The 14,462-nt window shown below is 37.3% G+C and overlaps 1 protein-coding gene across 1 annotated transcript in view; it reads right to left on the bottom strand.

Moving 5' to 3' along the window:
- The window catches only part of LOC149087056 (frequenin-1-like), a 68,680-nt gene that overhangs the window by 15,851 nt on the left and 38,367 nt on the right, over positions 1 to 14,462 (bottom strand). Inside the window, exon 2 of the mRNA XM_089231281.1 lies at positions 2,528 to 2,552. Coding sequence (XP_089087407.1) covers positions 2,528 to 2,552 — 25 coding nt within the window. The remainder of the gene's footprint in view (positions 1 to 2,527; positions 2,553 to 14,462) is intronic.

The raw sequence follows: 14,462 nt of genomic DNA, 5'->3' as shown, positions 1-14,462 counted from the left end.
ATTCAATCCTGAGAGAGATAAAAAGTATTTGCTTATAATACCTACAGTGAAACCTGTAAGAGAAGCAACTTTTTTTAAGAAAACCGACCCCTCAGAGAGAGTCGTCCCTTTAATAAGGTACTAATATTTGTGTAAAAGGGAAGGTATTCCAGACAAGAAAAAATTGGAAAGAGGCGACCTCTACGTGTTCAATTAAAGCACCAATAAAGGAGAGCGGGCTCGCCATCTATGTTCAAGATAATAGCAAGTTTGTCACTCTTGAAAATCGTTTGAAAAAAAGCAGGATAGGGAACAGTGATTGGACGTCAAACTTTTGCTCAATGGTAACACATACGTCAGCCTAGTATTTCAAGCAACTTTAGGTGTCAATAACGCGTGATTAATGGGTTCGCATCCGTATTCTGCTCCAATACAGTAGTCGATGTATAAGGCAACCTACTTTGAATCAGGAAACTGATTTCTATCAGCACCTTTTAAAATAAAGATTTAATATTTGTATCCAGAAAAAAATTCCCGACTGGAAATTGGTTCATCTCCGAAGAGTAGCAACTCTTTCAGAGAGGTTTCACTATAATTCACAAAAAGAATTCGTTACTGAAGTTATTCTGTTCTCTGCTATCTAGAGCTTTCTTACAAGTGCGCCCCCCTCACCCATTTGTATCTATTGTATAATTTTATTTTATCTGCATACTTTGGTGTCATCCCCCATCATGCATTGGTATGTTCTACTTCTATAGTCACTATCTGTGTGCGTTGTTTCATTTTATTTCGTATTTTGTATTATTTTCGCTACGGTCCAGCCCCATCAGGGATATGCTAAAATTGCCCGACGGTGATAGAGCACGTTCAGTGTTCGGTTTGAAAGAAAACTAGAGCAGTGACTATCAAAAAGGCTAAAAAACGTGTGAAATATCTTTATGAAAGGGGTGAGAAGGCATCGAGAAAGAAAAGCTGTTCATTCACCACCATGGGGATGTCAATGTAAATCGTACTGCACATGCTGAAAAAAAACGACCAAACTGCTGAAGTTTCACGCGGCAGAGAATTATTTCTATCATACACTTCGGTGAAGAAAATAGGAAAGTCCTTTCAAGAACCTACTTTGCGGGTGAAATTATTTTACGAGCTGCTGGTTCTGCACAAAAGATATGCAGAGATTTTTGATCTTTGAAGAGTATCAAAAAAAATTTCCCACATCCCTGATCGTCGGGACATTCCTAAATTTTCACAATTTTCTGATGGAAATTTGTGATTTCTTGCAGAAAGCCTGGAAATAGAACTTTGCTTATGTACCTAGGTATATCCTGTAAATGACAAAGAATGAAAATGTTATTGATCTGCACATGTGCCGATCGGGGTTGGCAATACAAAAAAACTGTTTGGAAAGGTTTTCACACGAGGAAAAATAAACACACATACCATAACTCGAAGAGGAAACGGAGGAACGAAAAATACTAGAATAGGAAAAAAAAGGGGTGGAACCAGATAAATATAGGTAACGAATTTAAGCACCAAACTTTAATTTTAGGATATACATTGAATGAGACTTATGATCTCGGATGTATCTTCGGCGAACTAATAGTTCTTTTTTTCACACTAATAATTTTTGTCACACCACTGCCATTTTCTGCACATGAGGGCCAATTAGACCGGGACCTACAATTTATCGCCAATTTCGAACGGCAGCGTTCGATATTTTGCCTTTTTTAATACTCACCGAGGGGGTTGGCATGCCAACTCCTTGGCGTTGAACTCCCAGCGGTACTAATCGTTTCTCGGCCACGTTATTACCGTTTGTTGTGTCGCGGCGTCAGGAAAGTTTCTGACAAGAACAAACCGGCTATCGAAGTCGCGACGCCTCTAAACATCCTTTGGTACTTTAGGAAAGTATCTTAACCTGGGCTACCGCACCCGCGAATACAGAGCGAAGCATAATTTTTCTGTGGGGTTCTTGAGCGAAGAGGGCAAAGTTGTTTGAGCAGAATTTGAGTAGGAATTTTGACTGATATTTGTGTGTCTGGAGAGTAAGAAAGGCGCACTCCAAGATAATGTGGAAAAGGTCATTTCTGCTATTACTACTTCAAACACAAACTTTGGCTATATTGCAATTCACTGCCATTAATGAGATGGGTTGGAAATGAACGCTGTCTATCGGTGGTGCCTCAAGCTCGTTAGGGAAAATATCTACATCCTACCACGGGTTTGAACCGGGGACCGTGACAGCAACATTCACGGTGGTAGAAGAGCATCTTACCACAACGCCACTAGGGCGCTTTCTGCTATTACTGGAGTTGAAGTAAAAGAACCACGATATATCTCGTGAGAATTTGAACAAATCGGTACTATTGGAATGCAAGATAGATTGGTATCGACGCAGTCTGGTCATATTTTCTCCGACTGGAATGTTGTACAAAATGTACGGTTAAACCAGGATACTGAAATCAAAGTTACATGAGTATTTGGAGGAGGACGTTACACACGTGGGTTATGTCATGCTGCAATACATTATATAAAGTATAAAACTTACCACTGCTTGATTTCTTTCTCGCTAACTGAAAAAAGGAAAGAAAAATGTAAATGTATCAAGAGATGACATATCACAACATTATTGCATTTAAGTAACCGCTAGAACATGGGAAAAAATCCAAAAATAGTTAATATATTCCAAAATTCAGGGCATCTCAAATTCGGAAATTGGAAAATTTTAATGTGGTTTGCAAAAAGTTATTTTTATTAAGAGGGATTTTTTTGGTTAGAAAAAACTTAATATTTTGTCGATATAGGCATGCTACATGCTAGTTCAGCCGGATCTGAACCTTTCTTCAATCACTTGTGTTTGAAACTTTCGTAAGGCTTCAGCCGGCGATTCTTGGAGATGAAACAGCACTAATAGTGCGTTTTCCACCGATGTTATATTGAAAACCTCATGTAAGCGCCAGTAACAGGGCAATTCAGACACGAGCTGTTAATTACACAACCCTGCATCTTATAAAACTACATATTTCCAGTGATTTGCTTTCCTGCAGCGCCCTTCACTTTTATTTCTGCGCCAAAAAAAAGCATTCCCCTCCGCGATAATAACTTTTTTGCAAACCGATACACCAATTCCTTCAATTTTTATGAATTTTTTAACTATTTACAACTTTATTGGACATCCTGTACACAATTCATCAAAAAATGATAGTCTAATTACGGCATGTTCACGATCCTACTTAGTCATTGAGTATCTTGAACGCATAGCTCCGTTCTTCGCATTCACTAGCAACGGCACAACACAAATTGGAATACCGACACACACCCCTGTTGTTTAGTTTCTTTACAGTAATACTATATATGCCAAGAAACAACTTTCAAGAAAGGTCTGAGTGGCCTTTATCGTTGGTTTTGGAATTGACATGCTTTCTTTATGAGCCCTGAATTATGTTATTCGTGACAGGAACCAACTTATGAGAAATGTAATTAGGGAATTTCAGAAGAAACATGTTTTACGTGCATCCATATTGAAATAGCTTGTCATTTATTTCATGAGAAAACGAAATCTTTCGAGAAAATCGACGTTTGACGTCATTCTGGAACATTAAATTTTCAGAGATGAGGCATAATTTTCCAGCATTCACGGTCATTTCTGGGTTTTATTTATTCAGTCTTATATATTCATGAACTGAACCAATATTTGTATTGAGTGTAAATATACTCTAGTGAGTGGCACGGTAAGGTATATTTTACGAGACGAAAAATGGCAAACGTTCACAAGAATTGAGATAATTTCTTCGTTTTATCAGCGAGGATACCGCGCGTGTTTGCGGCTCATTATTTTCTCATGACACCGCCAACTGATGAATGAGGCTAGCGTCAATGGATTCGGAGGTCTATTTTGGGCAACATATGATGCCCTATTAAAACGGCAATCGATAGGATGTTGGGATTGCCTCGTTCCTTATACTTCTCCTGGCTCCTTGGCATTTCTTAGGTGAACATCTGTTAGTGACGGGCATAAGATATTTTAGGAAATTTCTATAAGCGAGTTATTTCATGACAACGCACGAAACTGACATTTATAGTCCCATTTACTGGGAAGTGCATGTTGTACTAATTTCATTTATAATATTAAGCTTTACAGCTCTTTCGGGTACATTAAAACATTTCTCACAATTTCGGGTGCAAATTATTCCATATATATACGTATTAGAGTTGTACTTAACATTTCCCGTAATGTATTTATATAAAGTACTCTTAGTCTAACTGATAAGTTAAAATTTCGGCAACATAAAATACAACATTCTTATTCTTGTTATTCGTCCGATGTTTATAAGTTATTCGTGTAAGGCATGCATACTCGGCCCGCGGGTCAAATGTGGCCCTTGGAGTCATTGTACGTAGCCTGCGACCTCAAATGTAATTTTGTAAAACTAAGCGGCACATTTAACAAATTACTTAAACAACCCACTGTGCAGTTCCACTCTGAGTGGTCAGTGAACACAGTTCTAGAGCATTAAATAACTTATGAATGCACCGGGAGCCACTGAGGTGATCTGCGCTGTAATTCAACATCACTTAAGTGACACGTAGCACATTCTAGATCATTTGAGTAACGTGCGACACATTAACAGATCACTTGAGTGACCTGCGCTTCAGATCACTTGAGTGACCTGCTGTGCTGCTTCAGATCACTTGAGTGGCCCTCAACGTTTTCAAACCAATGAAGTGGTCCGCACTCTTCTAAATGTTTAGCACCCTTAGTGTAAAACAATATATGTATGAATTAAGATTTTTCGCTCTATATAATATAATTTCCCCACTGGTTATATTTGATTTCCACAAGTACTGATTTTCGGGCTTTGTTAGTACAGATAAGAAGTTCTGCTGTAGTGCCGCGTTGGGCTGGAAAGCTGCGATGCGTTCCAATAAGTATATTTTCTAATTAAAGAATTAAAGAGTTTACTAAAACGAAAAATCTCAGTAAATGGCATCAGAAATTAAATTAAAAACATGGAGGTCCATGTCAGGGCTGGACTAATTGATTGCCCAAAGCATGTAAAAATGTTGAATGGACATGCATTCTTTTCAATCACAATCCCGATGTTCGTATTATAAAATACGGATTCGGGCATATGCTATTTCAAGTTTCTCGAACGGGCATGTAAAGTCCTCCTCACACGGCGATATTGAACTCTGGCGACTGATACGAGAGACTGTACCAAAGTAATCAAACATGGATATTGCTATGGTGCTCCTTTTCGTGAGGATATTAGTGTATTCGCGATGAGACATCCTACGCGACTTGGCGTGCTAGTCGAACGAAGCCTACCAGACCATCTTACATCAGCACATCGAACTTTGGCCAGTTATCTTCAGCCGCTTTACGAATTGGATGGCCAAAGCTTGAATCATTTCTAAAAGTCGGACTGCAGCAAAACTCTGCTACTTCACGAATTAGCCGCACTTCGGCCCTAAGTAAGCGATGTGAAAGGAATGGGTAAGCATTTTTGAAACCAGAAAACTCAATCACATAAATATATCGAAATTTAAAATTTAATTTTTTTTCAGATAATGTTTTGAGATTTGAACACGAAACGTTAAGTATGCCTGCTTCGAAAGCTTGTAAAATTCACGCATGATTATGAACTGTCATGCATACGAATTTCTGCATATTAAAGTAGAAAACAAGTTAGACTGGAATTCGTCGAGACATTGAACAGAATGATGCTTTTACGCCTCTCGAGGGTGTACTTTGTATGATCCGTGACCATGCAATAAAACTGAAATGATCGATTCTCTTTCCCCTTAGACTTTTAGTCAACGTATATACTGTGCAAGAGAAATCGATCCTCAACACAAGAGAGTAAAACACGCATGGCACACCTATTCTTCCACATCCCTAATTCAATAGCAAACGTAAAAATTTGCATTGGAAATGTAATTGAGGACAAGGCTTCTCTTCAAAAACTCTAAATCTTCGAAATAAACAAAAATTGCAATATTCAATTACAATGGGGTATTCGAGAATGTTTTATTTTGGAAAATTGAAGATAGTTTGAATACGTATTCGATGACGTCTACAAAAAATTAAAAAGGAAAAAAAATTCAAAGTGTGATTTAAAATATGCAAATTATAAGTGAAAAAGTTAACTTCATATTTGATATTCTTCATTCTTTAAAAGCTAATGATGATTCTTGAATATTAATAACAGTTTCAAGGCTGATCGAAATTAAACTTATTTCAAAATTGAAGATGTGTAATGGCGAGAATGTGTAAAACACATCGATTGGATATTCTTAAGTTAACGTAACTTCATCCCGAAGAGAAAAACAGAAGATTAAAAAATTTTAAACCAGAAGGAGACAAGGTGTTTAACCCTTTCAGCGGCGCCGCATAAATCAATGAATTCCCCTTAAAAAATACATCTTTTTCAATGAAGGCTTTCTTTTGATCTTCAGCAACTGTAGACTAAGGGGTACACAGGAAGTGTCTTCATTGAGATATCGACAAAATATCTCTGCCTGTTAATAGTAAAATAAAATGCTTCTAAAGAGATGAATCGCAACAATGTCTCTTAAAAGGGTTAATCACGGCCGAAAATAATGCAAAAAAGTTAAAACAGAAATGACTGAATTTTAATCATCATGAATTTTTTCTCAAAGTCCTCCGATTTCCGATAACGTATGTTTTGGCCTAACCGTTATGGCGATTAAATTTCAACCTTTTCGGCTTTCGAGGTGGACTCGACATAGGTCCGCATTAGTCGTCATAAAGCAACGATTTTTCTACAAGTATTGTTCGGTACGCAGCTACGTGACGGTTCATTTTACGTTGAATAAACTTTCTTATACCGATATACTTTTTCAGATTGCAGTGTTTAGATTATACGAGCAATACTATATTAGCATTTGCGAAAGAAATCTGGGTGTTTCTGTTAGTGCAACGAATGTAGTTGGTACGGATTCTGAAATTTAGCGTAAATTCTCTTTATTGAAAATTTCTTACTCACGTTTTATTATAAATACTCAAAGTTTTTGGGGGAAAAAAAAATCAAATATTCTAAATTAAATTATTTCCACTAGTACAAAAGTCTATTACATCACGAGCTATCACTGAAAATTAAAAACATTAATAACCACCCACATAATTTTGAAAAATAACCCTGAATTTAGATCAATATTATTCAGAATGAATTTAATCATTCCATATGGAAAGAATGGAAGTTAATTCCTTTTTTGAATGCAGTAGTTCGCTAGTCGTTTAGGATTGTTATGAGAAAACAGAAATCTAGTCTAAAGAATATTTAAAACTACCAGACATCATAGTTCTACAAAATTCTCTCGGTGACATTTTAAAACTCCGAAACTTTTGCAGTTCAAACACATAATGCCGTATTTTAGTTCCGCGAGTTTTCTCGTGGAAAATATTTCTGAAAGGATGGACACACAACCCGTACAATACAAGGTAATGTTAGCATCCTTTCATCGGCGAGTTTTATCTCACAACCCGTTATATCTTACTTTTACGACTGCTGTTAGTCCATAAATATTGTTAGTGAACAGAAAGCGGCTTTTATTCGGATATTTATGGTACCGGAGTAATAATTGAGTTTTTACGACTTACTTAGGCAGCATTGGTCGTTTTCCCGAGACGGATTCGCTATAATGATATTGTTTGTACGTAATGCTTAACTGTGATCCCTATTTCTGAAGGTTCTCGCTTTATTTTAGCGCAAAGGTTCGCAGATTACTTATAACAAAACAAAGCAAGCTATGGATCCAGTAATGTTCAACTTTTCGATTTTTACGGAATTGTTAACGAGTCGGATTTCTTTACTTGCTATAGAGAGTAGCACCTCAATCAAGGAAGATTCGTTAAAAAGCTGGTAAAATATGAACGTATAATATTTCACTTCATGATCTTGGTTCTGACAAAGATGTGTCACTGATATTCTGGGGGGGGGGCGTGATTAATGTAGTGCTGGTTTAGGCGGACGTATTTCGTTGAAACTTGGTATATAGGTTATAATATATGTACCACGGGGGAAAATAAGCTACAGTTAAAAAAAATAGTTCAACTTTCAAACATCAGGTGAAAAATTAGCGCTTTTTATTGCAGTTTTCTTTTTCTCCATGGTCCTTATAGCGTATATATCTAGTTTCAACGAAATACGTCCGCCTGAACAGGCGCTACATTGGTCTGAGTAATGTGTTTATAATTATATCCCCCCTCTGTATGTACTATATAGTGTCTCCCATAAATTTGTAAATACAGTAGTTTAAAAATTAAGAAAATGGAGGAATAGTGTTAGTTATAGAGAAATTCGAACTAATTTTTGTCGATAGAAGGCTTGCTATAAAAGTCCGACAGGAGTGATTGAACTTAAACGTCTCTTCGGAGTCCGAATCGTTCGTGAAGCTTCAATCAACTATTTGTGGCTGAGGTATAACTTCATCAATAGTGCTTTACTCAACATCACTATGAAACCCTTATTTAGGCGCCAGTAACAGGAAAATTTACAAATTAACTGTTAATTGTACACCTTTAATTTTATGGGACTGACTTGTATATTTCCAGCGATTTACTTTTTGTAAGTTGCCCTCTATTGACAAAAGCTAGAATTTTTTCTGCGCCAAAAAGAACATCGAGAAAAACTTTTTCGCAAACTGCACTCAAACATACCAATTCCTTCAGTTTTTATGAATTTTCAAACTTTACGAATTTGTGGGACACCCTGTATAATAAAGGATAGCATATATATTTTCAGGGTTGATCGTTACTGAAAGGGTTGAGGAGCACTCGCACCTGCGCAAAACTGGAAGAAAGTAAAATGACGCGTTTTTCGAGCCTTTGATTTCTACTATGAATCTATCCTGGCAAAGACGCCTTGAACAATCAAAAGCGGACGCTTCGAGGGTGGAAAAGCTAAATTTTCTATTCAATGTGACGCCTAATCATTAAAAAAAAAACTACATAGGGACATCTATTGACTGCAGTGATAAAACTAATGTCACGATGCGCATTAAATGGAAGACTCGTTGGCCTGGTTTTATCCAGTGGATGTAATCCATGCCATTCCTACTGCGAATCAGTAAAATGAATTGTTCCTCTTAAAAAGAGTTTAAAAAGCACCCGATAGTTTTCTTTAAGCACAGAAATAGAATAAAATATACAATTTCATATTCCGTAACTTTCAGCGAACTACTCAATGTTTGCTATTGAACATTTATGCCATCTGAATGCGATCAACTGTATGCTCAATCGTGCACAGGGAGTGATCAACAGTCGATGTTTTGCACGTGTGATACAATGTTTTAGTTCTTCGGATATAGCAATTGTTCCACGATACACATCTTGTCGGCATATCCAATGGCCAAATGTAACATTGATGAATGGAGGAAATGCAACCGATTACTCAATCATTAGTCAGATGTTGACTCAAAACTTTTCCCAACATCATGACGTCAAGCACCATCCTGCATTTAAAAAAAGGTAGGATCGAGGCACCTAGCTGAGATGGCGAGAAAGTTTCAGCGCATGTTACGATTCTTGCTGTAGTCGCACGACTGAAGACCACTGACAGCAATTTCTTCTAGAAAATATTAGATTCCAGGATAGATGTAGATAATTCACAGGCATAAAATTCTCTCAATCTATTTTTATAGCAGAATCGATGAACCCATCTTGTGTACTTATTTAGGTATCTATCCGACTATTGGTATAGGAGCTGTGCAGTGCTTTAAACCCTTCACGTACAAGGTTTTGGCACAAAATTTGTGATTTCTATTTTACGAATCGGTGATAAATCTGATAACTTTCTCCTAACCTAACCACACGAAGAAAAGGGGGAAAGGAAAAACAGCATAATAGATAAGCGTATGAAGATTTCTTTTCACCCTAGATGTTATTTCGCTTTTACACAGATGTGTATAGTAGAAAGATACATTATATTTAGCGGAGAGGATCACTAACAGCAGTATAGAAAACACGAGACGGAAAAACATTGGCTCATAGGGGTTACAACAAGGCTTCGCGATGAGGAGAGGAAATAAAACAAAAAACTGGATTGGATTGAATTTATACCACGCGCGTTTGGACGAAATATTTCGTCCGTGATCGTAAAGGGGCTGAATAAATAGATAGCTTCATCTTATGCATTCCTTGAACTGTACTTAATGATAATTACCAGTAAACTTTTGTAAACTATTTGACGTCTGAGACACTAACGATGTTGTGAACTATTTGCTTGAATCGATGTTCCGCTTAAAGCGGTAGATATACGATGTTGGGATATACGATGCTTTTGGGTTTATTATTCGGGATCATCGGTTTCGGTTACTTGCATCGCGTTACTCCTCAGTTTGGATGACAGTGATGTTCCGCGACAATTACATTAGAGTTAATGAACCTGAATCAACTTGACGATTTATGTGTCTAACATTAGATAAGCGCACGTATTACAAAAATTATCTTTGCGCCGAGTAATTCAGCAAAGCATTGGAATTTGTGCTGCTGTATGTTTTGTGGAAATATATTTACTTTAATACGGCTATAACGTCACTAATTGGTGGTTCAGGCAGATCCCTAGAGAATAATGTTAATGGTTTTATCATTTGATCATTTTTGTCACACCACGGTCATTTTCTGCACACCAGGGCTAATTAGAACGGGACCTACAATTTTTTGCCGATTCCGAACGGCAGGCTTATTTTTTATACTCATCGAGAGGTTGGTGCGCTAACCCTTCGATGGAGGACTTCCTGCGGCAGCAATTTTTTCTGTAGTCATGTCGCCGTTTCTGTTGTATTCCTGTGTCAGGAAAGTTTTCTGACAAGTACAAACCGGGTATCGAACTCGCGACACCTCTAAACATCGTTTGGTACTTTAGGCGAGTATCTTATCGACCTGGGCTACCGCGCCCCATAATGTTAATGGACCTATAGATTATAACATAGATGAAAATGCTATCATCTCGGATATAACAGAATTTTCTTCACTTGTTTCCGTTTCGAGACGTTTTCCCCAAGGAATTCTCAAGCCTAGAGCTAATCACATTCAGAGAATACTCTGTCGTTCTGTTTATACCATAACGTTGAAGAGAGAAAATACTACATGTGTGACACGCGGACTTAATCATTGACACGACCAATACACAAAACATTCCAGTATATATGTTACCGCTAAAGTATACAGAAATCAGTTATTCTACAGATTATTTAGGTATCAAATCAGTTAATCTGCAGATTAGCTAGGTTAACGGCTTTCGAGCTTTAGCAGTTTTTTTTCAGTGAACCCCCCACCAAAATTCCTAATCTTCAATAGAATCTGAGATGAAATTTGAAAAATTTCTAAATTGTGCAATAATGAATATATATGGCGATAGATGAATATGGCGTCTACCATCGTGAAGGTTGTTGTCAGGGTCCCGGGTTCAAACCCAAGGGAGGATATAGATAAGATATTTTCCCTAACGAACTCGAGGCGACCACCGATAGACAGCGCCTTCACTTCCAACCCATCTCACTAATGGCAGTAAATTGCAATATAGCGATATGGCCAGAATTGGTGTTTGGTGAAGTAGTAGATGAATTTCCCATTTTTGACATGTAAATTTTTTTCCCGTGAAATACATTTTAGCAGACTTACTGCAACACTATATTTTTCACCAATTCTTATTTATAAGCAATGTTCGTCAACTTCGCCAACAAGTTTGGTGAGAATCGGCGATGACATTAAATCTCAATTTTCAGTTTGTTTTCGATCAAATACGAGATATATATTTTTCGTTAATAAAGGCGTAATACTACAATGCAAAACACAAACTCGATCACATCATTACTTAATTGTATCGCATCAGATTCCAAGAAATTGTTAGTTATTACCACGAGGCTAACCTTTTTAAAACCATTATTAACGAAAAATATCTCGTATTTGAACGAGAAAACACTGAAAATTGAGATTTAATGTCATCGCCGATTCTCAAACTTGTTGTCAATTGTTGGCGAAGTTGACAAACATTGCTTATAAATAAGAATTGGTGAAAAATAGTGTTGCAGTAAGTCTGCTAAAATGTATTTCACGGGAAAAGAATACACATGTCAAAAATGTTTGCGTAATAACGAACAATTTCGTAGAATCTGATGTGATCCAATCGAGTAATGATGTGATCGAGTTTGACTGTGTTTGGCATTGCAGCATACGCATTTTCAGGCCAAACTTTATCACCAGTTTTCAGTTAAACGACGAACATCTGAGGTAGGACCAGAAGTCAACCTACCCAATCAAGTATGGTCCAGGGTAAAAACTCTCCCACAGAACACGGCCCACTGTTAATATATCTGAAAAAGATTTCACATCACCAAAAATAAATTTAGCAGTTGTGGCGAGGGTTTTTGGTGATCTTTTACATTACTTCGTCAGGTGTGCCAATACACTCATCATTTCGCATCGATAGATCCCAATCTGAAAAATACTTGGAAGAAACGAATTATCCGTTCCCAATTTCTGTCAATTCAAGCGAAAACGATCATCAGAACACTTGAGAAAGGACTACACCATTAGCACAACAAGCATCAGACTCAATTAGCGTTAACTAATGATTCAACATTCACGACAGACATTGATTCAGATTCCTCGCTAGTTACTCGCAGTAATAGTCAAAATCAATAACTATTATACTAGAAACATGAACAGGGGCACTCTTACCCCCGCGTCTGGTAAGGGCGTCATGATAAATTCCGGGGGCCCCCTACAACCACAACTTTATATATTCTGTGGAACCGGCGAATCAGCATCCAAAAATTCACACATTAAAAATATACAGGTGCTGAAAACATCCATACAAAAAAAAACAATTAAATTGAAATTTTCGTTACTTTTGTTAATTTACAACTGAAATTTTTTTTAAATTGGTGGTAGAAATAATTTTAAAACCAATTAAAATCAGGACCTTATGAAATAAATTTTCTGAGAACTAATAAAAAATCAGATTCGATGAACGAAAAATAATTAACGGATAGTTCCAGATAAAGGTGCCGAAATGGAGAAAATATCGAGGGAACTGAAGGTTGTCCCGTATATACGGGATTCAAGCCCTTACGCAAGAGGTGCGTTACATTATTTGGGGGGCTCAGCCCTCGTAAAGTCTATTTGGGGAGAGTGGCTCAAACAGCTTCAGCCCCCCCCGGTTCTAGAATTTTTGAATCTACTAAAATTTTGAATTTACGAAAGAAATAATATAAGAATATTATTTCTTTCTCTATGAAAATGCCACGCAGTCATGTGGAAATTGAGCCCGTGGAATTCTGAGGATATATCTGCTCTCGTCATGGCAAAGTCAGTGGGATGGAAATATGAGCAAGGATGCCACGCCTATAAGCTCCAACGGCAAATACGTTGGGCAAGTTTGGTAGAGAGAAAAATATTACATTAACAGAACATGGCCCTTTTCCTAGGTACGTATTTAGGTTTGGAATACCATTCTCAGAATGACCGTTATCTTTGCAGTTGTAAAGGTTCGCTATGGCATTTTGTCACTATCTGCCCTCAAATAATCATGTATATTTCGGACTAGTGGCGGAAGTTCACATTAATCTTTTGAAGAAAGAAACGCCGAAAAGCCCTGTCAACGTCAAATTGAAAAAGCTTGTGTGTTTAATTGAAAAGAACCTACACCTATTTCATAACAAGCAGATCATGGTTGTCGGAAGTTAATGGAGCAAAAAACCAGTCGGATCCTGACTGTACATCCGCAAATGAGGCGGGGGCAGCCACGTGAGTGGGGGAGCTTCTCCATAGACGCGATCATGATCGCAAAGAAATCGAGAACGATACACGAACACCCTAGCAGTTAATAGTGACTCTAAGAAGATAAACTCAGCTACGCATAAGTGACTCTTTTCCTCAACGTTGAAAAGTATTGGAATAGAAAAAGTGATTTTCGACAAATGATGTCATGCGCCGTTTCTCATAGATCCGATCAATGGCGTGAATTCATGGAATTCATTCACATCACCATAAGCAGTGAATATTCTGTTAATCTGTCTAGCGAGATGAGTGGAGAGCTGAGATTCATGTACTACTAACATTGTCAATAAAAGGAGAAGATGTTCCGCCAATGTGCTTATTGATTGATAATTCAAAATCGGTAAAAATGTGAATTATTGACGATTTCTAAATTTTTCATGATTTATATATTGATGATTCAAAATGATTTATTAATTATTATCCCCTGGAATATAGACTGGGTCTCCGTTCGGTTACTTTCCAGTCTAATATTTTATGCGCTCTAACGCCAACCCAATATGAGGGAGGTTCAAGTTAAGGTAACCTATATTTTCATCAGAAAGCTTACGCTTACCCTCAAAATTTACCACCCCGTGTTTCATGGCATACACACGCACACTCACGTAAATGAAACCATTAGGTTTATTAGTTGAAGTGAAATTTCTTTAGCGACATAAGAGTGAAATTTTGGGAGAGG

This window comes from Pholcus phalangioides, unplaced genomic scaffold, assembly GCF_987345545.1.
Source record: "Pholcus phalangioides strain wild (caught in Gottingen) unplaced genomic scaffold, Ppha-v1.0 ptg000004l_1, whole genome shotgun sequence".
Lineage (NCBI taxonomy): Eukaryota > Metazoa > Arthropoda > Arachnida > Araneae > Pholcidae > Pholcus > Pholcus phalangioides.
The sequence above is the reverse complement of the archived record's forward strand: the minus strand, read 5'-3'. Positions and strand labels throughout refer to the sequence as shown.